Source organism: Neopelma chrysocephalum, unplaced genomic scaffold (assembly GCF_003984885.1).
Source record: "Neopelma chrysocephalum unplaced genomic scaffold, ASM398488v2 Primary Assembly neopelma1_97222, whole genome shotgun sequence".
NCBI classification, from domain to species: domain Eukaryota; kingdom Metazoa; phylum Chordata; class Aves; order Passeriformes; family Pipridae; genus Neopelma; species Neopelma chrysocephalum.
The window spans coordinates 3,767,489-3,791,435 of NW_020925863.1; the positions used below are offsets into that span (position 1 = coordinate 3,767,489).

General features: G+C 37.2%; 1 protein-coding gene and 1 long non-coding RNA gene across 2 annotated transcripts in view; both read right to left on the reverse strand.

The window, feature by feature from the left end:
• Window positions 1-4,321, reverse strand: part of LOC113961495 (loricrin-like) — a 49,549-nt gene extending 45,228 nt beyond the window's left edge. The window contains exons 1-2 of the mRNA XM_027671864.1: window positions 4,292-4,321; window positions 1,350-1,545 (exon numbers count right to left, since the gene is read on the reverse strand). Of these exons, the coding sequence (XP_027527665.1) occupies window positions 1,350-1,545; window positions 4,292-4,321 (226 nt within the window). The remainder of the gene's footprint in view (window positions 1-1,349; window positions 1,546-4,291) is intronic.
• A 156-nt stretch (window positions 4,322-4,477) lies between these two features.
• Window positions 4,478-17,350, reverse strand: LOC113961470. The gene is made up of 3 exons (XR_003532306.1): window positions 17,331-17,350; window positions 13,029-13,118; window positions 4,478-4,575 (listed from the first exon to the last, which is right to left on the reverse strand). It is a non-coding gene; the product is annotated as an uncharacterized LOC113961470 (long non-coding RNA).
• Between the last annotated feature and the right edge of the window lie 6,597 nt (window positions 17,351-23,947).

A 23,947-nucleotide genomic window follows, 5' to 3' on the forward strand; every position in this document is an offset into this window, starting at 1 on the left:
ACATTTCCAAACAGCTGCATAATTAGCCTTCCAATTTGTCATCAACTTTCAGTCCTAATTCACTAATTTTCCCCAGGTCTCACAGAAGCAATGACATCCAGCACTTGAATGCAGAGTTAAATCAAGCAGAGATGAGACTGTAAGAGTGTTGGCACATGGAACGCCATGGGTCAAACTGCAATATATTCAATGAAAGGGCAACCTCATGCAGCTCCCTGAGACGAGGTACTGGGTGCTCATTATTTGAAACAATAGAAAAGTAGTGGTAAAAATAAAAAAAAAATTAAAAAAAAAGGAGGGCAAAAAAGGTAAGGTTAGTAGCATCTGGGCTTCAATATTTTTGTCATGGTAAATTCCATTTAACCTCACAGAACAGTCTGCATGTACTTAAATCAATCCACCATTTTTCTGTCAATACTATTCTAAAAGTAGCTATCTGTAATCAAACAGCCCTCCCATCCTTGAAGGAGCTATTCACGTTTTTCCAAGAATGGCAGCTATAAAAGGGCTCTGATGCTTCTCCGTTCTTTTCCCCTTATATATCACTCTGCGTGGAAGCCACATTCATGCCACATGGTTCAAGTAAAACAGCATTCAGTAGCTACTTAGTGAATAATGCTCTTTTTCAGCTACTGAGATACAAAACCAGACATGTAACAGGTTATAATGCTCTTCCACTTCCATGCTCCTTCTAACACGAATAGTCAGAAAAAGAAGCATTCACAAGCCACTTGAAGTGTGACAGCACCATGAGATGGCATCATAGTGTGGAGAAACAAGGCTGTTAAGGTGTCTCATCCAGAGAGCAATTTAGGATTAGGAAGATAAAAAGGTGGTTTAAACCACAATAGCTCCACCCCCTGCAATTTGATAAAATCTGGGATACAGTTCTTAGAAGGATGACTCAAAGTGTCTCACTCTTGAGTTGTCTCATACTGCGTCCTGAATTCTTATTTTCCTGAAAGATGACAGCATGTGAACAACTAATGAGTAGGATCCCTTTGTATTGCAGAGGCCGGTTCAACAGCAAATACTCAAATACAAGGTTAGTGAGCAACTAATTATTAGTCCAGTTTGGTCAGTTGTCCCATTTAATTTTAATTTTGTTACAAAAATTGCAGCATACAGTTAAGATATATTTATTAGATGGAAAAAAGAAAAAAGAAAGAATACATTTTGAGTTATACATACATATATAAAAACATTTAAAAAAATAATGTATCAGGTATAGACGAACAAGATTGAAGTAGAAAAGTAAATTATCTAGACTGAGAAGGAAATGGGGGAATTTTTATGAACACTGGTATTTCTAGAAGACAAAAAGATGTTATGTTGTTGAGGTTAGTTACCTTGGATTTCATTTCCTGGCTCAAAGTTATCAAAAGATACAGCAATAATATATGGTGGTGCAGATGTCTGTGGTTCAGTTTCATAGTTTGGTAACAGAGAATCACAATCGATTGAGGTGTTTGTCTGTGGAAAACTGAGGATTCCAGGCAAAAATACCCCACAGAACAAAAAAACAAAGCAGGAGGGTCTCCTCATCTGTGGAACAAAAAGACAGTATAGTTCATAGTAACTTCTTTTTAGTAGTTGCCATGATTGACAAATATTGGCTTTTCTCCAGGACAGGAAACAGAACACACGCCTAGAAAGCTGCACTTTCTTTGCATTCACATATTTTGAAGAGAATACATTAAAGTAAAATACTTCTATACACTGGCAGAACAGAGCAATAAGAGGCAAAAAAAATTTCATTTTCAAGTACTGAATTATTAATGGAACTTTAAATTCCCGGGTTACATGACAGCAATCCATTAACAGCCACGTCTGCTGCATTACACCTTTGAACTGGAGAAGTCTTTAAACAAAGTTCCTCATTGTTGCATTGGCAGATTTAGCTGCTTGATTATTCAACAACTGAGATGCAATCCTTGCTCTCTCAAACTGTAGATATAACCATGACTAGCATGTTCTCTTTTGACTGTTTTCTCTACTCTTAATTCCAAGATACAGTCAAGAAATCTATTCAAATGCCCCAGAGAACTCTTGAAGTTTTTCAAAATATTGATTCTTGAAGGACTTAACAATAGACTTCTGCAAAGTCCTCTGGAACTTCTAAATAATGTAAAAATACTAAGTTGCAAGTGCATGTTTCCTATGGGCAAAGAATAAATTATACCCAGTACAGAAATTTACAAAATGTAACTAAGAGGCAGGATTGAAGTCCAGCCTTCAAGGACTGTCTGTGAAAAGAAGACATATTTTCTTCATAATTCACTTGTAGTATTGACACTGATTGTAAACTGTTTCAATGAAAAAAGGGAAACATTTCCCAACAGTATTCTCAGTTGTTTAATATCAGATTTTATGGCCCATGTTCAAAGTCTAAACGTTCAACCATGGCACCACATAATTTGCCAGGCCATTACATCCTATGAATAACTCACTGTTCCAGCTACAAAAATGCTGATACAACTGTTAAATCACAAGAAGAATTTAATAATGCTATTTTACATGCTGTCTGCTACAGGACTGCCTTATGTGACACAGACAGTAACAGAGAGAATGAAGATACTTAATTGAGATTTTCTAAAGCATTTCAAACACCATTTAAGGGATATGTTCAATTTGTATCCTCTACCTGTGTGTCTTAATTTGTGCATGAATGTGTAAGACCATTGGTTTTGCATGTGCTAGTGTAATAAGTATCAGAAGCATCTGGAAGCAGGGGAAAAATGCACAATTCCAAACACCCATGTACTTAACTCTGAACTTAAACAAAATTTTAAAAAGCTACTGAGTCAGCAAATAATAAAACAGGTGACTGTGAAGGGTTGAAAAATTTCCTATAGGAGGAGGAGGAAGGTTTGCATGGTGTCACAGCCAGTCAGTGCAGCAATCAGGAAAGCGATATAAGCAAGTTAACGTGTCTTTAAAGCAGATGAAGATTGTTCCTCTCCAAAGTCTCATCAAAGTGTCACTTAAATGGGATCCTGGTAAGCATTATGTTTTGGTATCAGTATGCTGGGTGTGGTTATCCAATCTCTCGTGACGATTTTGACATGGCCCACCTCTAATTAAGTTTTAAATACAGCATGTAGGTGCTATTATATCAACAGATGTGGTAAACAGTGATTTAATATGAACCTGTCCATATGTTGTTGAAATCTTTGTCTGACTCACGGAGAGATGGAAAAAAAAAATCTGTTTCTAATTAGATGTTCTGTTTCAAAGCACAAAGTCCTTAGTTTAGCTAGGATCGGAAAACTGGCTGGAGCTGCACTCTGCCACAAAAGAAACCCAGCCTGAAACCTCCTTTCCTCTTTTCCTAGCTAGAAAAGAACCAGAAACACAAGCACAACAAGTTGAAACATGGCTGAGATGCCTTCTCTTTGCATCAGCTCTCTGATTTAACAGTTCAACAGGTATCCTAAGAGTCTCATCGTGCCATCTTTTGGAACCAGGTTTTAGATGAGGAAGAGATATAGCGTCTTACAAAATTCCAAGTCCAGACTTGAGACAGAAAATAACTGCCATGAGCCCTGAGTTCCAATACGTATTTAATGGAATCATGTTATCTTGCATCACAAATTTACTTTTTCTCCAAGAAAAATGTAAAGAAACAAAAAGTAAATATTTATATAACAGAAGCATAGGGAATATTTATAAAATAGAAGCATAGGAATATTATTTTCAAGCTTCTAATTGGGTATAATTATGAAAAAATAACTGTATCCCCAGTTCCTTCATCTGATGGAAAAATTCCAATTATTTTTTATCACAGATTCAAACCTTTCTTCCTCTAAGTCTATGTGGCCCTCATCTATATGGCCATCATCACCACCTGAGCTGCTACCTTAAGAATCCTCTTCCATATTTAGTCTAACATGACTTCAGGCCAACAATTAAGTTCCTGAGTGATACTTAGCTCCTGTATTCAAAGTCTACCAGACTCAGGAAGAGACACTTTGGTGGTTTGCCCCTCCAGAGCCTTGGGCAACCTTCTGAATAGAGACAAAAATTGTTTTAAAAGCTTTTAAATATAGGACATTTAATTAATATGATAAATACCTTTCTGTAATTTGAAAAATACAGTCCTGGCAAGTCCTGCCGACAGTTTAGGAGTAAGTCCTGTATACCCCTTTCTAATCGTATTCTTTATGATTATTTTTTCCTTTCTTCTCTTCTCCTAGACACTCTTGATGAGCCACAGACTTAGTCTTTAGCCTTTGAGAAAAAGTATCCCCAGTTGGTGTGCACCCTGTCCACCACATCCCCACCAACACACCTTATTGACCAAGTGTTGATGCGTGGGCATCCTCTGGTCCCTCTGTGGTCAGTGTGGAGGAGCTGCAGCCAGGCAGTGCAGGTGTCCCAGGAAGATGAGAGAGAGGAGATGGAAGGCTTGGCCAATCCGTGGCAGGGCGGGGAACCAGCGCGACCAATCCGGGCCAACTGTGCATCTGCTGTGGAAATTGGGACACCACAGGTGGGACTGTCCTGCCCAGAGCTGGTGGTGACAACACACTCCTCACAGGTGAGTCATGCCCCCTCTGACCTTTATCTAGGCATCTGGCATAGGAAGGGCTTCTGAGGGTTGGTAGCCTAACCTAGTATGTTAACTAAAATCTACAGAATTATGCTTTACAAATAACACCTTACTAATATTTCCTGAGCAATCCCAGTAAAATATTTACATTAGTCTGTTACCTGAGAGTATTCTGCTGCTGGTTTTTCACTTTCTTACTCCTCTCTTACAGTTGGAAAAGACATGGAAAATTCCAATCATTATAGTACTGCCAAGCATTTTCTCAGAGCAAAGAGTTAATGAGGCTGTTTCATCTTATGTACCTTGTGGGAAGGAACTGAAGTTATTCCATCTGACCTGCATTCAAAACTAATTCTTTTCTTTCTTTTCAGAAGCATTTCCATAAGGTCTCTACTGAAGATGGGGAGAAGTCCAAAAGCTGGATGACATATACAATAGAATAGAATATTTTCAGTTGGATGGGATCCACAGTCATTCAGTCTAGTCCAACTGCCTGACCACTTCAGGCAAGGGACAAAGCATGTTGTTAAGGGCATTGTCCAAATACCTCTTAAACACTGACAGGCTTGAGGCATTGACCACCTCTCTAGGAAACCTGTTCCAGTGCATGACCACCCTCCTGGTAAAGAAGTGCTTCACAATGTCCAGTCTGAACCTTCCTGGCACAGCGTTGAACCATTCCCACAAGTCCTATCACTGGATACCAGGGCGAAGAGATCAGCACCTCCCTCTCCACTTCCTCTCCTAAGGAAGTTGTAGAGGGCAATGAGGTCATCCCTCAGCCTCCTTTTTTCCAAACTAGACAAGCCCAAAGTCCTTCGCTCTTCCTCAGAGGACATTTCTTCCAGCCCTTTCACTGGCTTTGTTGCCCTTCTCAGGGCACATTCGAAGACCTTAATAATATGACACACATTCCTATTTAATCAGGGAACTCTGTGATTCTGTGACACCAGGAAATCCATGAACAAAAGATTGTTCACAAGAACCTTCTTTAATTCCTTGATATTCATGGGCTTAAAATATATTTTAAGAACATTATCTATTTTTAGGATTCAGTGCATTTAACTAACTGTATTCTCTTTCAGTTAATCACTTTTAATTAATGAGTGGCATTTTATTTACATTGTTCCATTATGAAATACATTGTTTCCTATCTGCTGGTATCCATTGGGGAAGAGATCATAATCCTTTTTTTCTTACTGTACCACCAAGCTTACCATTAATACCAATGTTATAAATAGCAATGAAAAATCATGCTGCACACCACAAATGCAACAGCATACCGGTAATACCACCAAACAAATTACACAGTAAAGGAATGTCAACTGCTCACACTAGAAACACATAACCAAAGAGATGGGATCTCACAAATGCATGTATGCAAGACCTCCCTCACTCCCAGCTAGAAGAAACTGAGAGGTAAGGAGAGGGATTAGAACTATTTCTCCAGGCTACTCTGAGCAGCAGTGAGTACTCCATGAATATTTGATTTGACAGGCAGATAGATAAATGCCAGGCAATGAATTGCTGTAATCTCGGTAATATGGTTATAAAGAGGCATAGATAAGACAAGCAATGTACTTCTGCTGGCTGTAGTGCTAATAAAATCCTACATTAAATAAGCTGGTAAGGACTCAGACCATTATTTTACGTGTGAGAATTGTAAACCTGCGTCCCTCTTACACAACATACTGCTTGCGGTTTGTTTCAAAGGAACAGTATTCCCACGGAATCAAACATAGAACACTGATTCAGTATTAATTTACCTGTACTGCAGAATTGCCAATGAAAAAAAAAAAAGTCTTTTTCAGGTCTCCACACTTAAAAGGACAATTTTGAGATCATAAATTAAATACCAACTGAACAAGTGGTGAACTCCTGACTCTAGTGAAACCATGATTACAAAGTTTGCTATGTACTCAAACTACTGTGCCAGTGCAGATCAACACTGCTGTACGCCCATGGACTTCCCTGCTGCTTGGAATGCCTTCAATGCAAATTCTCGTGGGAATATTAGCTTTTTTTTTTTTTTTAAGATCTCAGATTGTATGGTAACCTATATAGAGTTAGCTGGTCTTCCTTTAAAATAATCACATTAGAACAAGCCAGGGAACATGGCAGAGAGGCCAGAGTCCAGAACACTGAAAGGAAGGGGATGCCTACCGGGAAGTGCATTAAAATTTTAAAGAGTACATGATGGACAAAGAGGAAGCCAGCTACTCACCTAAGCAAAAGACTATCTTCTGGAATAAAGGACTGAAAACCCTGTCAGATTTTCCTAGAACGCTTTGTTTCTATTTAAAACTTGTTTAAACTAGATCAGACAAAGCAGCCCACTTCCTTCTTCCTCACAGACATTAGGACCACCAACCTCCTTCATGACCTTCAACAGCTTTACACTTACTCTCTGCAACATCTGAGCCAAAGATTATTTTTGTTCTGGCAGTTTACATTTCAACTGGAAATGCTAGAAAGCATAACAAAGCTTCAGCTAATGTCAACAGATATACATGAATAGCAAGGTAAAATATGTGAGAGTTATTTTCATCAGGGTCTGGTATCCTTATCAAACTGATTTGATGTTTCTGGTATGCATTGCTGATACACCACTGAGTCTTGGACTGCGCAGGAGAATTGACAAACTATTTGCTTGGATACATCAGGTGTGCTGGAGACAATGAATGGTATAATGGTAGCTACTCCAAAATTGTTTCAGAGAAAATGTGCATAACAAGTGGTCTTGCAGTATGAAGTGCTGAGTTTAGAACCATAGACATCTTTTGTTACCTAGTTCAAACTGATTCTATGGAACAACAAAAGTGAGTAGGAAGGGAGAGAAACTTAATTTCTCCCAAACACTATTTTTCATAGTTCTGAAAAAGAAAACAATAATTTCTGAACATCCTTTACTCCTCTTAAGTGCCAGCTGCCTTGCCAAACTCTCAGTCTTTTTTTTGTTTCCTCCTTACTCAAACAGGGAAGACCATGAATAATCCCTATAAATGTTAAAAATAAAATTTGCACTCCTGACATCTATATTGACAATATTGACAACATGAGAAACTTCTGTAACATCCCACATTTCATCTCCAAATGAAAGTGGTTTCCTCAGTGTACAGTATTAGTGCTATAAGAGGATGTTATCATTGCTGCAATCCTCCAGCATACTTTCTGTGTATAACTCGTAAGCACTCAACTGAAGTTGTTTTGAAACACATTCTAGTCTAAATTTAGTGGTGAGGATTCTTAATAGCTATGTGAATTGTATCAAAATGATTAAATGAAGAGATAGATTTATTTACTTTTCCTTCAAGAACAGTGTCTTCTACCTTATACTAGCATGTCAGTATTTATATCCTGTTTCCAAGGCCTTTAAATATTGCCACATTTTTTATTTATAAAGCAGCATTTTGCTTCCTATGCTCAATAGATTCCCTTCTTAAAAATGCACCAACATATCATACAGTAGAATTACATATTGCTCAAAATAGTTCTACCTGTAAATATAGTGTTACTCTTCAGAAAAATAATATTACATTAAAACAGTACATTGTAAGAGCCAACTAAAATTTACATAGTATATTTTTCACCCTTAAGGAAACATATTAAATGTATTCTCGATAAACATTACTTCTGATAATTCAGAAAACCACATTTTTCTAGGAAAAAAAAAAGATATGAAAGTTACCATTTTCTACATATTAAAAAATTTCAAATTTTTGTCTTTAATTTCTTGTCTTTGCTCATGCTAGCACTTTTCCTGTCTGATTTAAACCCTGCCAACATTAGTGTAAGTCGGATACTCCATAAATAACAAAAATGGTTCGCACCCCGAAAGTCCTAGTTAGATGATGTCAGTGAGAGCCTTACATGAGAATTAGTGAGCAAAAAAGAGGTTTGACTTGACTACAAAAGAGTAGGAAGGGAGTGATCAAATGGATTACTTCTACCAAACTTTTTATGCCACAGTAGATGCGAGGGCAAACAAGACTGTGCACAGCTTATCGTGGCCCTACACTTGTGTGCTGCTCGGGAGAAACCCTGACACGAGCAGCACATACAACAGCAATGACATATGAACGTTGCATCACCTTATCTCATGCGTTGTGCAAGCTAACAAACACTATTGTCCCTATGTGCTTTTAAGGTGAGTGCTTAGGTGTGGCTGCAAATTTACGCAATGCTTCATATAACTTCATATAATGTGGCTACTATTTGTTAGTGGTTTACGAGACTAAATTCAGATTTAAGTAAACCTAAACATCTGTCAGTGGAATTGAAGACATGATAGTAGAGGGATTCCACTACCAAAATATGCAGTCCAAAAGAAAAGTGGAGCCTTAACAATAACAATCAAAATTCACTGTTTTCACAGTCACAGAGAAGTTAAACAGTCTCTCTTACACACATCACCTAATGGTATTACTGAAACATTCTCTTTTAATGTAATTTGTATTTACAGATCCAGAATATTTCAAGTACAATTTAAATATGTTTACAGGCTAATCATAAGTCCCTGTGGCCAAGAGAATTCCCCTGCATAGTAGAGTTAATGCAATGCACATATATGCATGTGTGGTCCACTTGTGAGTGAGCAGCTAGGGTTCAGAAATGTAAGTTCAGCTTACAGTTTCTACCAATCCAACAGTATTGGCTCAAAAATTGCATTAGCTAAATGATACAAAACTGACTGGTATAAACTCACTTTGCTGATGCACCCTCATTCCTTCAAAAATTCTGGCTGCTTAGGCTAATTTTGGCTAATTTGATAGACACATGTCTGTAACTGATACCTATGAAACCTGCACTACTGTGTGATCAAACAAGGCATGGACCTGTTATTAATAAGCATAGAGCTGCAGCTTATAAGAGTTTCTTTCAATTTCTTAAGCAAAGAAGGAGGTGCTCTTACTAGTGGATATTCCTTTAGAATTCAAAATCGACTTTAAACACTTGCTATCCACTTCTTCAAAACTGTAACTAAAGGAAGTTTGTTACTTATCTTTATATCAATCTATACAGGCTGTTCCTAGGTAAGAGAATATGATTGTAGATTTGGGGAGTTACAGGTTCATCGTTTACAGAAGCTAAAGAGCAGTCATCTTTGAAAGAAGCATACTTTTTTGACAGGAAGACAGGTTGTCTAATTTTGCCTAATAACATTTGCACAACTACTTGAATAGAAGAGCATAAAGGAAGTAGAGGAAAGAGGGAAGGTATGATGGGCTCATGTGGTTTCTAATAAGATCAGATTTCCAAGAAATAGCCAGTTAATAATATATTTTCCAGGACATGATCAACAAGGTATGCTGATTTGTTTCCAGCAACAAATAATAACATTTCCACTGCATTTTTTCTATTTGTCTCTGAACACACCTTGCAAGTAGTAATGAAGTAATCCCCACAGCTTCTTGTGAGGCAGGGAAGTATTATTGTTTGTACCTAATTCTGCAGATGAGGAAACCAAGTCACAGAGGGATTAAATGACTCGGCCAAGGTCATATAGAAAGTCTGCTGCCACTCATGGTATGCGTCAGTCCTTGTCAGCACTCAGTGACACTCCCCGAAGAGTTCACTCAACCCCTTTCTCTGCGTAGGCCAGCATCTTTAAGATTTCATAAGTATCATCTTCCACCCTAACCTTGACTGAAAGAAGAAACTTCATCAGCCCAGGTCAGAGTCAGGCTGAGCATGATCCCCAGTTAATGGCTTTCTTTATGTTTCATTAGGACTCCTGATTATCTCCAGGATTCTACTTTATTTTCACTTCTCCCAGGAATTCCTTCTAATTGACTCTTCTAACTTAAAACTAAGTAGCTAGGCAGGATAATATCCATACAATAAATACATCAGTAATTATTTTCAAAGATTCATACATATTTCTCTCAGGACACAAACCTTCCCATTTCTACTCCTGCACTTAAAACCCTCCACCTTCCTTTCCTATACAATATAAATTAGTTTAAAGTTTCATGAATTCATGTCATACTTAACTGCACATCATGTGTGACCCAACAGTGAACACTGCCTTTTGCTCAGTTTAAACAGAAATACTGAGATTCAGCCACAGTCAAATAAAAAAGCCCCATAATGACTCAACATGTTTAAGACTCAAGACCAGATCAACAGCCATTTCTTCTGTGCTGGTCACATTAGGTTTCTGGTGCTACATAAAACTCTGAGATCCCCCTTCCTCTTCCTCACCTTCAAACTGAGATCTAGGATTCTTGCATTCTCACCTGTTTCTACTTAAAAGCAACCCTATGCCAATAATAGCACATTTCCGCCATTACAATGGTAGAAAAGAAGTAGAGCTGCTCTAGGTATTTTTCTTTTACTGATTCAATAATTGAGCTTTCGAGTTCACTTATTAATAGTGTTGCTCCAAAACCAGGAGTGCCTTTTATTTGAGGACAGAAAGTAATTTTGTAAAAAAGAGAATAAGCATAAGAGCTGGAGGAGCTGCCATCTATTCCTTGCTCTGTCACAAATTTCCTGTGTGACTCTAACAAGTCATTAATCTCTATATGCCTCATCTAGAAAATGGGATAATGACATTTAACTATTTCATTGGGAGGCTTAATGGTTGTGAAATGTGCTAAGCTCCTTGGATGGAAAGAAGCTGCTGTCAGAGTAAACAGTAATAGCATCATTATGTTTGGTGGGAAGTCACTTTGTAACATCAATATCACAATTCTGCATTACACAGACAAGACTGGCTAATCAAATGAGTCAGTGAGAAATTTGTGTTTTATTTCACTTGTGGTATCTGTGCATACTATCTGGACCCCAAAGTCCAGATGAGTTGTTAATGCACTGTAAGTCTGCGGAAAGAGATACCTTCCTTAGAAAATAACACATCCTTTCTCTCGTGTTAGAATCTAACTGCAAACATCAGCCTATAAAACATTTAGAAACATGCCTATGGGCTTTGAAATGTGCTTCAGATAAGTACATCCCACCATGTGACAGATCAGTCATAGAGAGTAGGACAAGTATTAGTTCCTTTTTGATTTTCCCTCTGATATTCTAGAAAACAATGGGTGTTAAACTTAACATATCTGGCATTCACATCCTCTTAGATGGGAATGCATCTGTGGATTCTGAACACATTTGTGAAAAAGTATTTAATTCATTCAGCCAGTGGAAAGCACAGATGCTTAGAATCTTTAAAAAATCCCACTTAACCTTTTTGAAAGATCTCTGTGGATGTGGGTATCTACTGTTAGATACGCATACTCAGCAGTTCTAACTTCCTAAAGCTTTGTGTCTCTCCAGTGTCCCATCCTCTCCCTTCTTCCCATCCATTTTTGCTCAGTTTGGCTTCTTTTTAGGTTTATATTCCTTTAATTGAGAAGATGGTGTCATACCAAATACTCTTCTAAACTGCTTTTGTCCATGAAAAGTGTGATGACTATCTCCTACAACCTCAAACAAGTCATGCTGACAAAATCACTGGTAACGTATTTTTGGGCAACAATTTGAAACTAATGCTTCTGCTTCCACCATAGCAGTCCTCATTTCATTGTGATAAGGGATTAATACTGGTCACCTAAATCCCCTGGGATGTTTTAATGTTGGCAAAAAGTCAATGAACATGTGTTGTTTCCCCTTTCAAATTGAACGGTCACCTGAAGTAAATATATCTGTTTATATTCACTGTTTGTAAATACCCAATACCTCCCTACTGATACCTCAAAAAATCTTGATATGCACACTCAGCATCTTGACTACATGAAATAACAAGCCCACCTTTTTACTTGAAAAAGGAGCTTAATCGAGCATTTTCTTTCACCAAATACTTGCTGTTAAATAACAAGGAAGAACAGCAGTGTCACATAACTGGCAAAAGAGTATATAAGAGAAAGCTATTCCTATATCACCATATTCCAAAGGCATTCTCAAAGGTAAAGCATGGCTTTCATGGGATTACTAGGTATGGTATTATAATCACAGCAGAAGTACAGTCTTCTAATCATGGTGGCACTACAAACTGTAGCACTGGTCCAATCAGTTCACAATGCTTTAGAAATCTAACTGAATTATCTCTAGGAAACATTTTTTGTCTGCAGGAGAGTCCTAGTTCAGGAAAAAGATAAGATCTTGGAATAATCATGAAGTTCACATATTATTTGGTCAAATACAGAGCAACTACCTAGCTAAACAATAGTTAAGATTTCAGTACACCATTTTGCAATGGTGTATTGAAATCTCTCCACAGCAACGCAGATGAATAAGGATCCTCTCACATCTGTCACATTTAATGGTTTCATATCTTAAAGATCAAGAGATCCCACAACACCACGCTGGTGGCCATTGAACTTCTGTATCATTGGAAAGTGAGTAATTCTGAGCACAGCCAAAAGGTGTAATTTAAGTTGATTTGTAGGTGGTTGCTCTTTTCAGTTCCATCACCAAATGAGTTGATTCACATCAACCCAAGTAAAACAAAAGACCAATTATGATATATATGTACCCAGAACTCTTCTAAGTGGGTCAGCAGGTTAAAATATTCATTCTGCAACCAGCACACTGAAAAACACACATGAGCTAATTAGGCAAAGTCCTGAAAAGAAGAAAAAAATTACCATTTACTATAGCAAATTTCAAAAACTCAGTCAGAAATGAGTTGAAATAGGAATTTGTAACACAGAACTACTGTGACTGTTTCTGCTTGGTAGTGTCTAAATAACACTAACTCCGTTAGTATCAGTACTTTAAACAGATGACAAATTATGAATTATTATGTCAAGGTTACAAATTAGATGCAAGAATATCTGAATAGACTGCTCCATTTCCCTGACTGTTTTCTGCCTGTTTCTGTGCTCTGCCAACCCTTTGTGACAAGAATAATTTTAATATATATTTCTACTAAAGTGTTCAGTTCTAGCTCTTGCAAGACAAATGATAGGAGATATACTACAGCAGACAGCATTAAGCCTCTAAAAACTCTTGGATTAACTTCACTCTCAATTTTAAAACAAGACGATTCACCTGTTTTACAGATTGCTGAAAAATAGATGAACTGTGACAAGACCTAAAACTGATCACCCAGTAAAGCTGGGGCTTTTCTGGTATGTGTTTGTACTCTAGAATCTCTAGTTGTAAAATTACATCAGGGCATCTAAGTTCCAAACATTTACTTTCAGCAAAAGGAATGCAGCAACTGCTCTGTATAAGCTGATCTCACTGACAGGTCTGTGCAAATCTACACTGGCTTATAACAACACAGAGATTTACAACTGAGAATGAGCCCTACTTTTAACTCCGAAGGCAGTGTCTGCCAGCAGGACCTAACACTCAGTGGAGAAAAATGTGATCTTGGCATGACTAAGGTAGGCATTAGAAGATAGACAGCTGGGAGTGGATGAACTGGAATGGGCAAGGTTGAGAGTATTAAAATTTGGCCTATTTCTTCTACCAAAATGCTCACTGAATGATTTCACAGGGACCAGGTGCCATACAGTTGGTATGTAAAAAACAGCAAAAATAAACCACTCTTCAAAAAAAGTGTTAGGAAGAAGAATGTGTATGACAAGTTCATGCAAATTATGAATTAAAAAATACAGGAAAATGTGATGAGGCATTTAAAGTATTAGAAGAAGAAGTTACAGTTTACTTATTTTCCCTTGAATCTTGCTCTTGAAATCTATTTGGCTAGATCAGTGGAAAAAATAAGATACAATATTATGTATCAAGCCCAGGTCATTCTCAAACTCTCCAGCTGATTATCTTTCCATCTGATTTGAACTGTGTGAAATTACAAAGGACATACCATACCATGCAGCTACTGAAACCACTGTGCCAAGATTGCAGAGCTCTTACATTGCTCAAACTCTGCCTTGCTAAGAAGGCAGAAGCATATAAGAGTTGAACTGAAAAGAGTAAAAGGGGAGAAAAGGAGCAACGGAGGTCAAGTCACAGAACTGAGTCCCCAAAGTAAGAACTGTAAACAGTATGCAACTTCCACTTTAACATTTTCAAAGCTTCAGGTCTGAGTGACCCTAAAGTAGCTGCTCCCCTCTGAATTAAATTTGCTCTTTTTTCCTGTATCAATATTAAACATTTAATGGGTAACTATAGGAAGCTTATAATTTCAGAGCATAAAAACTAACTTTCATTATAATTCTTGTTTGTAACATATGATGTTAACAAGTTTAGAGTAGAAAAGTTTGCTGTCTTTAAAATTCATACATACAATAGACCTCAAATTGTAATGTCTATGTGGTTAGCTGGAAGGTATCTAATGTTTTACACATTTATAATTTATTATTTTGAAAGAGTTTAAGTGTTGTCTAATTGTAGAGGGCCACTGTGCTGGAAGGGTTCCATACAAAGTTCAAGGGCTGACACTGACCTGTGTGGTGATGGCCTGGAGCCCTGGGGAAGTGGGATGTCCCTTAATTTAGTATGATGTAGTAAAGACACATCACAAAATTTCCTGGTCTCTTGGTTAATGGTAACCTCGATTCTAATTCCCTTGCTGTGAAAACAGTAACTAGCTGGATACACATGTTCCTCAGTACACCGTGGCAGCTGAACGCAAATGGTGTGGAGATGAGAAAAAAATTAAACAAATTTAATGTTTAATCCTGGGCAAATTAATTTGGAGGCATGCAACTGGTAGGCTTTTGCCCAAAATAAAAAAATACATAATGGAAACAAATTGAAAATATCATCATTATTGTAAATACTGAGAACAGTGATTATTATTTTTCAAACTTCAGCTTTGTATGGTTGAATTTGCAATCCTGGATCTAAACTCAGTGTTTTTGCTTTTCTAGCTAAAGGAAAACTCTCCTGCTGTAGAACTCCATCCCACCAACACTGAGATTGGACCAAAATGTAATGGTTCCAGGTTTGGCTTAGGATGGTAGCTACTTAGGATGTTAGATCAATAGCTGCTGCTATTGATCTGCAATGCCACTTGGGGGAATGACAAACTGGACTTCTTGTAAGCAGTTGAGAGAGACATTTCACACAACTAAATAACAACTTATTAGAATTGTTAATCTATTTCAAAAACACTAATAATATTAAATTAGAGCAGTATTTTCCACTTACCACTAGAACAGAAACATATGTTTTAATGCCTTCAAAACACAAACTTCTAGGTATGTTCTTACTTTAGTCAGACCCATTCTGACCTTCCTTTTGTATATCAGAAATCTTGTGAAATAGTTTTTTAAAATTTTGGGTAATACATATTTTTCACTATGACAAAAAGTTTGGAACAGTGCAACCATGAGCATATTAGTGCAACATGGGAGCAGGTTTAATCCTCACCATCCTAAAGAAGTAGTGGTCCAGTACAACCCTGAATTTCTGTCTAAACAAACATGAATAACAACTGAGATAATCTCCAAAATCAGGAAAAAACCCCCAAAAATACGGGTAAATGGTTGAAAATTGCATCTACTTAAGTCTCATTCTCCAGTATTTAACAACCACAGTAACTCAGAAACTAAAATGGAAAGTGTAGCATTAGTGGCAATCTGACTCCAACTAGCCACAGCTATTTATTTTGAGAGAGAATATAGAAAGAGGAGGGAGGGATTTGTGAGGGAGCCAAGGGAGTGCTTCATGTTTCATCATATCCTGTTTTCAACACTTTCCTTAAGCTTACCCTACAATTAATGTTAGGAACAGATCTTGCAGCAGCCTAAGGATATTTGCTCTTTCCTGGATTTGTGCTGTAGAATCTTACACTGAACTGATGATAATTCTAAACAATAAACTTTTTTCAAGTTCATCAATAAAGCAAATTATCTGCTGCATTCCAAAGTTCTGGATGACAGCATTAGTCTTCAGTTGGAGTGACCTATGACCTACTGATATTATTTTGGAGTTTAGAATGAGAAAAAATTAAATCTTTCAGAAATTGTTTGCTTGACACACAGAAATCCAGTGGATCATACAAAACTGAAGTGCTAATGAAGAATGAAAATTAAAAGCATAGCATATGCAATATGAGGGACTAATGTAACTTTCATTAGCAAGGCTAAAACTTATAAACTATCTTTGGAGCACATTTGGTGTATTGGAAAGACTAGAGGCAAATTTATAAGTACAGACTCAGCTATTTCTTAGAATATTTTTCCTAACAAAAGTATTTCTAGAAAAGTAATAAAAGGTTGAATTTAATGTGAAAGAAAATGTATCATTAACAGCGCTAAAGTTTAAAGTGGCTGCTTTTTTCTGGTTTTGGATAAAACTAAGTTCCTAAAACAGCAATGTCACTTATAGTACCAGAGGATAATGGTAATTATACTCTCCACTTGCAAGCATAGCAAAATGATACCTAGTGTTACAAAATAGGAGGGTGTCGGCTTCCATTTATTTGGTAATCTAGATGAAGAACCCTTCTTTGCTCAGAAATAATGTGACAGGAGAGGTGTGGATACACTTATATACGCAAAGAAGACTATTTATTTATATGGCTTGGGAAACAAGAAGTTAGGTGTGCCAGGCTTGAGCAACACCTATTATCATTTCTGCAGATAGCTTACTACACTGAAATCAGTCCTGTGATGCCACTTGATTAAGTGCCATTGCATCATAATTCCATTTTCTACTTCATATCCAAACCATTTTTGCAGTTCCCAAAGTAGATTCATCCTAAAGCACCTGACAGTAATACAGTGACAGAAAATGCGCTTTCAGAAAATGGTAAGGAAGAACACAAATGACTGAGGGAGAGGCAGATGACACTGGTCAGTGGCACTGCACATGGTACACTTATCCTTTAATGATAAAGTATGAAAAGTCTGATGCATACCAATATCTGAACATGGATAGGTTGGTAACTGAAAATAACAATAACTGTTTCATCTCCATTTATTCATAATTTTTTTGAAGTATCAGAAGAAAAAACTTGCTGAGTGGCTCAACTAGTTAATTGATATAAACAAAAATTTCTCAGTGACTTGGAACAAGAGTCATTTCTTGGATGTGAGATACTTTCATGTTTTAGGCATGAGCTCTTCATAGCAAAGCTAAATTTACTATTGCTGGCAGTCAATAATTTCCCTATATCTTCAGCTTGTGAGCTACTTCTAGACTATCCAACAGAACATTATTATGCAAGAAATCATATACTTACACTAACTTGACATATTTTTAAAACCAATGTATGAAACGGTTAGTTAGGAACTAAAATTTCATCTGCATCTTCACCAAGCTTTCATAAGCCAAACATAACTCAAATATACAGACTTTTTTTAATTTACAGTTATTATTATTGGATTACTCCTAGAACTTCTGGTGCCTGAAACTCTGTATAAGATTAAAGACTCTGACTTAACATTTTTTTAAAATGACCACTTAAGTTATAATTTCTATGAAATACAGATCTTGTCATACAGATGCAGCAATTGGAACAACAGAGGAAAGAATAACTAAAGAAAATGGTTTTGCTATGGCCTCTTTTCTCAGAGAAGCATTCCATTCCCACCACAATAGCATTCCCACCACAACTTTTTAGAAAAAATACAGAAACAAAATAACAATTAGAACAGAGTAGTTCTAGAAAGACAGCATCAACAGAAGGTTTGGCTCTACATTAGAGATTCTGGAAACAATACTATCATTGTTACCTGATTACTCCTGAGAAATTAGTTATGCTAGCTTCATTGTTGTTTTTTTTTTTTTTAAACCCAATCACCAGTAGAATCTTCAGCCTTATAAATCAAGGAGATTCATAAAGGTATATCTACTCCTAAAAGCATCAGTAGCTTAACTTGAGCTTAGTTAAATAAGAATTTAGTAATGAGCAATTTATAATCGCAGTAGAAACAACATGAATGCAATCACATAAAAGGACACTCCTTTTCTCTCCTGTCCTGAGAAGTCCTGGAAGTTGAAGAATTTACCTAAAATTGAAAAAAATCTCCCTTATGGCCTAGTCTGTCTGCCTTGGACTGGATGTAGGAAACATGTTTTGTAGAGCTGACTGTAGATTAGAACATCAAAATACCAAAAACGTTTTGGAAACTTTGTCAACAAACCAAACGAATGTGTAACTGTCAAGTAATATTTCTGACAAAAATGTAATTAAGAGCTTTTAATGATGCAGATGGAATCTGAGAATGTGAACTGCAATCCAGAACAGACAACTGATTAGGACAGCTCCATCTCAGACTCAGGCAGTCCTCCTGATTCTAAGCAAGGTCTGCCTGCTGTAGTTCAGACCAGGAATACGCTTCCACATCACTGCTGAAGCACTTGTATTCTTTATTTTAGCAAAATCTATCTTATTCCTCTATTTTTAAGGTTCTTTGCAGACCTCATTCTAGTGCACCTTGGCAATAACTACACTGTGCCCAACTCTGCCTGATCCACCAGGTCCTTATTTATGCTGAGTCAGCACCTCTCACTAACCGTTCACTCTTTTATTAAGAGACCGCTGTCATACCACATCAAGAAGGAATCTTTTATGTGCAAAGTAAATAAATTACCTCCTGGTGGCAATCTATTTTCAGATTTTGTGTAAGTGTAAATGACTTTTCAAATATTTTAGAGTCTGGAAGATGCGTCATTCATTCTTCTGAAATAGCTTGACTTTGGTGACTTAAACACAAAGATTTAGTGAAAGACACTTAGTGAAAGATTTCTCTTGTGTTTCTTTGCAGAAGGCTACTGATGAGCTACATTGAGTGGTTAACATGGAGATGCTGCATGTATTTATTTGGCTAAGTTCATAACAGACTAATTTAAAGAGGGTTTATTTGACTTGATAATGAATTATCATTTTCAATCACTTAGACTCTTTAAATTTGTAAAAATAAAAAGACACCTATTAAATAAAAAGTATTTTTCCAAGCACATGTAGTGAGCTTACCAGAACAAGGGCTATGACTGTTCATGGCATCATAATCAACATAAGAATATCCTCTTAGGGCTTCCAGAGAAAGCCTTAATACAAATATATTAATTTGCTGATAGACATCTGGAAGGTACAAGGGAAGCCCACAAAGAAACTGTTTAACTGTGACCTTTCTCAGTAGAAACAACTGATGTCTATAGTTTAACACTCACAGGTCTCCTCCAGATGTGCCAGAACTGGGACATGTGTCTTGGCACTCAGACTTGTCAGTCTGAGTCTAGATAGTTTCAAAGGTATTTCCTGACAGTTTCCCAAGCCCTTCCTTTCACTCTGCATAGCAGTGAGAAGTCACCGCAGGATGTGTTCTCAAGATGCAATGTCACCAGGGTTGCACTGAGTTTTCACTTTCAAAAGCAAAAGCAAGTGAATTCCAATTCCTTCAGCAGCTAACATTGCAAGGAATAGCCAGGTAACAATTTTTGGTCCATATTTATAACATTTTTCATGGTGAATTTGAAATCTACTACAAGGAAAAAAACAACTCACTTCCTATAAACAGTCATTTCCCAAGAGCTGGAACAACATCTTCCATTTTGTTCCAAAATAGTAAGCATGCCTGGAATCGTATCTGAGATAATTAGAAGTGCACTATATTTAGTATATCTGTGTTTTTAGGCAATTCTGTACTCACCAGTCTGCAACTGTTTGATTGGGATAGAGTCTAGTAATGCCTACCAATGTAATCCTCACAATGCCCATCATTCATCCTCAAAACAAAAGCATCTGGCTTCTGTTTGGCATTCCCATTTCATGGCAACAGATAGAAGTACAGCAATAGATAAAAATTTTAACAGATAAAGCCTCAGAACAGCTAATGTAATACATATTTTAGTAGTGCAAGTAGCTATAGAGCCTGATTTGCAAAGATTGCTCATTACAGTCAGCATAATATCAGACAATGGATCTAGAGGCTGAAGACAAAACATGTCTACTGATGCCTTTTGACCTATATTTTTTTTTCTTCAATCTTAATCCCTCTCCTACAGCATCACTGATTCTTCCATCAGACAGAACATGATCTTCCTGTGTGAGCTGTGGCTTACACCAGCTTCCTAGCTGACAATGTAATTTTTAGAAACCTTCCTATCCTTCTGGCAAAACTTTCAATCCTGAGGCTTGATTACCAGGCCAAAATTCTCCATCCTACAGACCAAGCCTGAGAAGACCTAATTTTTACTAGACTACAAAATCTTTTTTTCTCAAGTACTTGACTGTTAGGTTCTTTAGTCTCCCACGTAGTATTCAAGATAAGGCAAAATGAGTGACATGTAAACAATGACATGTGATTTCATAGATGAAGTAATAACATGAGAATATACACAACTCCTAGTATTTTGAAGAGGCGAATCTGTTTTGGAGGACTAGGGGAATGGAACATACAAAGTCCAACTCCTTTCATGGTTTCAGTATCATGTAACCCCGGATATAAGGTGCACACAGAGATCTGAGCATAGAAGAAAATGCAGAAATGAACTGAAGACAACATGGCAACAAAGAGCTCCAAAGAGGTGAGGGACAGGCATCTACACAGAGCCTGTTTACATGGAAGTCATGACTCATTGAGTGCCTTTCTGTGCAATGGAAGAAAGGAGCTGCGGGTGTGTGTGCAAGACCCATGGAGTGCATGTGCTCTATACATTGGACAAACACTGCTGCCCTCAAGAGAGCACATTTTGCTGAAACAAATAAATAAACTTCACACTAGTAGTATTCCCTTCCATATACTAGTCAGGGAAATGCTTTGAACTTGGACTTCACTTAATTACACACATCTAGCTAGTTAACTAAGGCCAAGATCATGTGTTTTTGAAGTGGTCACTCTTGCCCTTCCATCTGATTGTCCCCTTGTCTATTGCTATTATTCATGATGTTAAGCCTAAATGTAAGATTATCACCTTTTGGAGGCAGAGACCAAGTATTATACCTTTGAAGTACAATGAATCCTAATTAGGTATAATCAATAATTATAGTTGTGTAATGGAAGGTGAGGAAAAGGAAATGGCTGAGATCATAATAATTACTTTCTATTAGGGCTGGCAAGGAAAACTAGTGTGAGCAGCTAGCCACCTGAGAAAACAGATACCTATTTATTTGGGGTTTTCTTAGAGTTGAAATAGTTAACTTAAAGTACACTGTCACACTAAACATCATTCATAGCTTCAACAAACTCTAGAAGCAAAGCTATACTTTCTTTCCACTTGAGGTACATATGTCTCTGAGGGTTTTGCTGTGGTAACCTCTGTGGAATGCAGCAATTACCACCTACGTGGCAAATTGGAAGTGTTACATTCCTCTGCTAGTAATCCACTCCTCCATTTAGCCAGAGGTCAGGGAGGAGAAGGAGGTGACTCTAATAGAGGGAACAGTCAGACACACAGTATTCTACCAGAAGGACAAAGATGCCACTAGGTGTTAACCTCACAATATAAGATTTAAAAGCCCCTCCACATGGAATGTGAAAGCCCTGTTACACCCACGAGAGACAAAATAATTTGGACAAAATCAGAAATTGAGCTCCATGACACTTCTGATCTAATATTTTATGTTCCTACTGACCACTGAACTCTCGCATTTCCAGAAAATCGCAATGCTATCCTGCTAACCCAAGGCTGTTTTTGTTTTTTTGTTTTCTGACATGCTCAACTTCAAATGTTACATGTAAAACTGACAATTTTATGCTGCAGCTATATAAATAAATAAATAAATATCAGCATGTATCACCATAATGCTACCACTTCAGAACTCAAGTTTTACAAGTAAAATAATGTTTTATCTCCCAAATAGTTGTGGATAAAAGACAGGGTTTCAGAACAGATTGTGCATTTTAAAGGAAGAGAAAGCAGTGCTGCACAGATAGAAGCTGCTTACCTTACGAACCACTGTGTTATTCTGAACAAATGGGAGAGCAGCAAGAATTTCATGCATGCCAGTATTCTTCCTAATCTGACTAAAAAAGCAAACAAAACCACAAAACCCCCATCCAAAACAGATAAACCTCAGTCTTCTGGTGGTAGTTCAACAACCTGATGCAATATTGAAGACCAGTCAGAAGTCAGAAGTGCTCTTAGTTTTCTACCTAATTTGACATCTGTTTTAATCACCGTAAAAAATCCTGTGTTAGACCCATGGTTTCTCCGTTGTCTTTATTACTGTTGGCCCATGTCCAGTTCTTACACTAATGAAGTAGTACTCATGTTAAACGTAAAAAGCATGTTCTGTATTAGATTCCATATTGCACAAGTCCCTGCTCTTGCTACAATGTACACTCTGATGATCCATCCATTAAATGAATTCCTTATAGAATGCATTATTTTTTGCAATACATTTGAACACAATGATAATATAAACCATCCTTATGGAGAAGTATTAATTCAGTACAATCCATTAATCTAAAGACTTTCAAGCTTAATATGATATCCACATTATGAAAGGCGTGCTATTTGTTATCATCTTATCACCCTTTCACAAAAGAATAGCATCCTTATAGCAACTGTAATTATAGAGAAACAGTGATCTAAATATCCTTAATGCATCTTTTAATTAGGTTTAGCAAATGAAAATATTTTGGAGAGTCAACTCAAGCTCAGTTGTCTAAGGACCACTTTGCAGTGGTTCACCACCCTGTAGTGATTCACAGAGTACTAAGTGAGAATTTCTTCAGCAACCCAAGAAAATACATTCTACTGTCTGCTACAGCCACATAGTCACACTATTGTTTGCATTGCTGATGCATAAATGTGCCTTTTCATGTCTGCTGTCAGAGGGTTGAACCACATTTACATCCACAATGCAAGATATTAACTAGATACTTGAAACTAGGCCACTATGTACAGCTCTCCACATTAATTCAAATGAAATAATACAACTGAGAGTAAAGAGAGAACTGCAAAACAGCATAGGAAAAGGGGAAAAAAAGGAAAAGAAGTACCTGGGGAAGAACATACATCTCATAGCTAGACAGACCACAGGATCTAGCTGTGGAGCCAGATACTTTCAGCTTCAAATTTAAGTTTCATAGAAACAAGCTTCACCTTTAATATAATGATTTTTTTTTTTTTACATTTTGATTGCTTTCGCTATCAATGTGAAAGTAAACCGAAATTAGGAATTTGTGGCTTCCAGTAATAGTAATAGAAATGGTGTTTCACATTTCAGAACTCAGTTTGAAGATCATGCTTGAAACCGAGCCCAGAAAGCTGTGTAAAGTTAGGTCAGAGATGAGCGTAGGTTGTGAAGTTTCCTGAAGGATAAACACATGATGTGACAGATGTGGGAACAAAGGAGCTGTACACTGTAGGACATAAGTAATCACTTTTTATAGCTAAATATTTATCTATGGGTAGTGCAATCTGCAGGCCTGTTGCAAAGCATCACGAGATTTGGTGTGGTGTAAACTGCTGTATTGTCCCTGGCACACATACAATGGGATTACATATCAAGTGCATATAGACGGTGAATCCTGATGGTAGGACAGATACAAGCAGCTCCTGATGAGTGCAGAGCTCAGACAA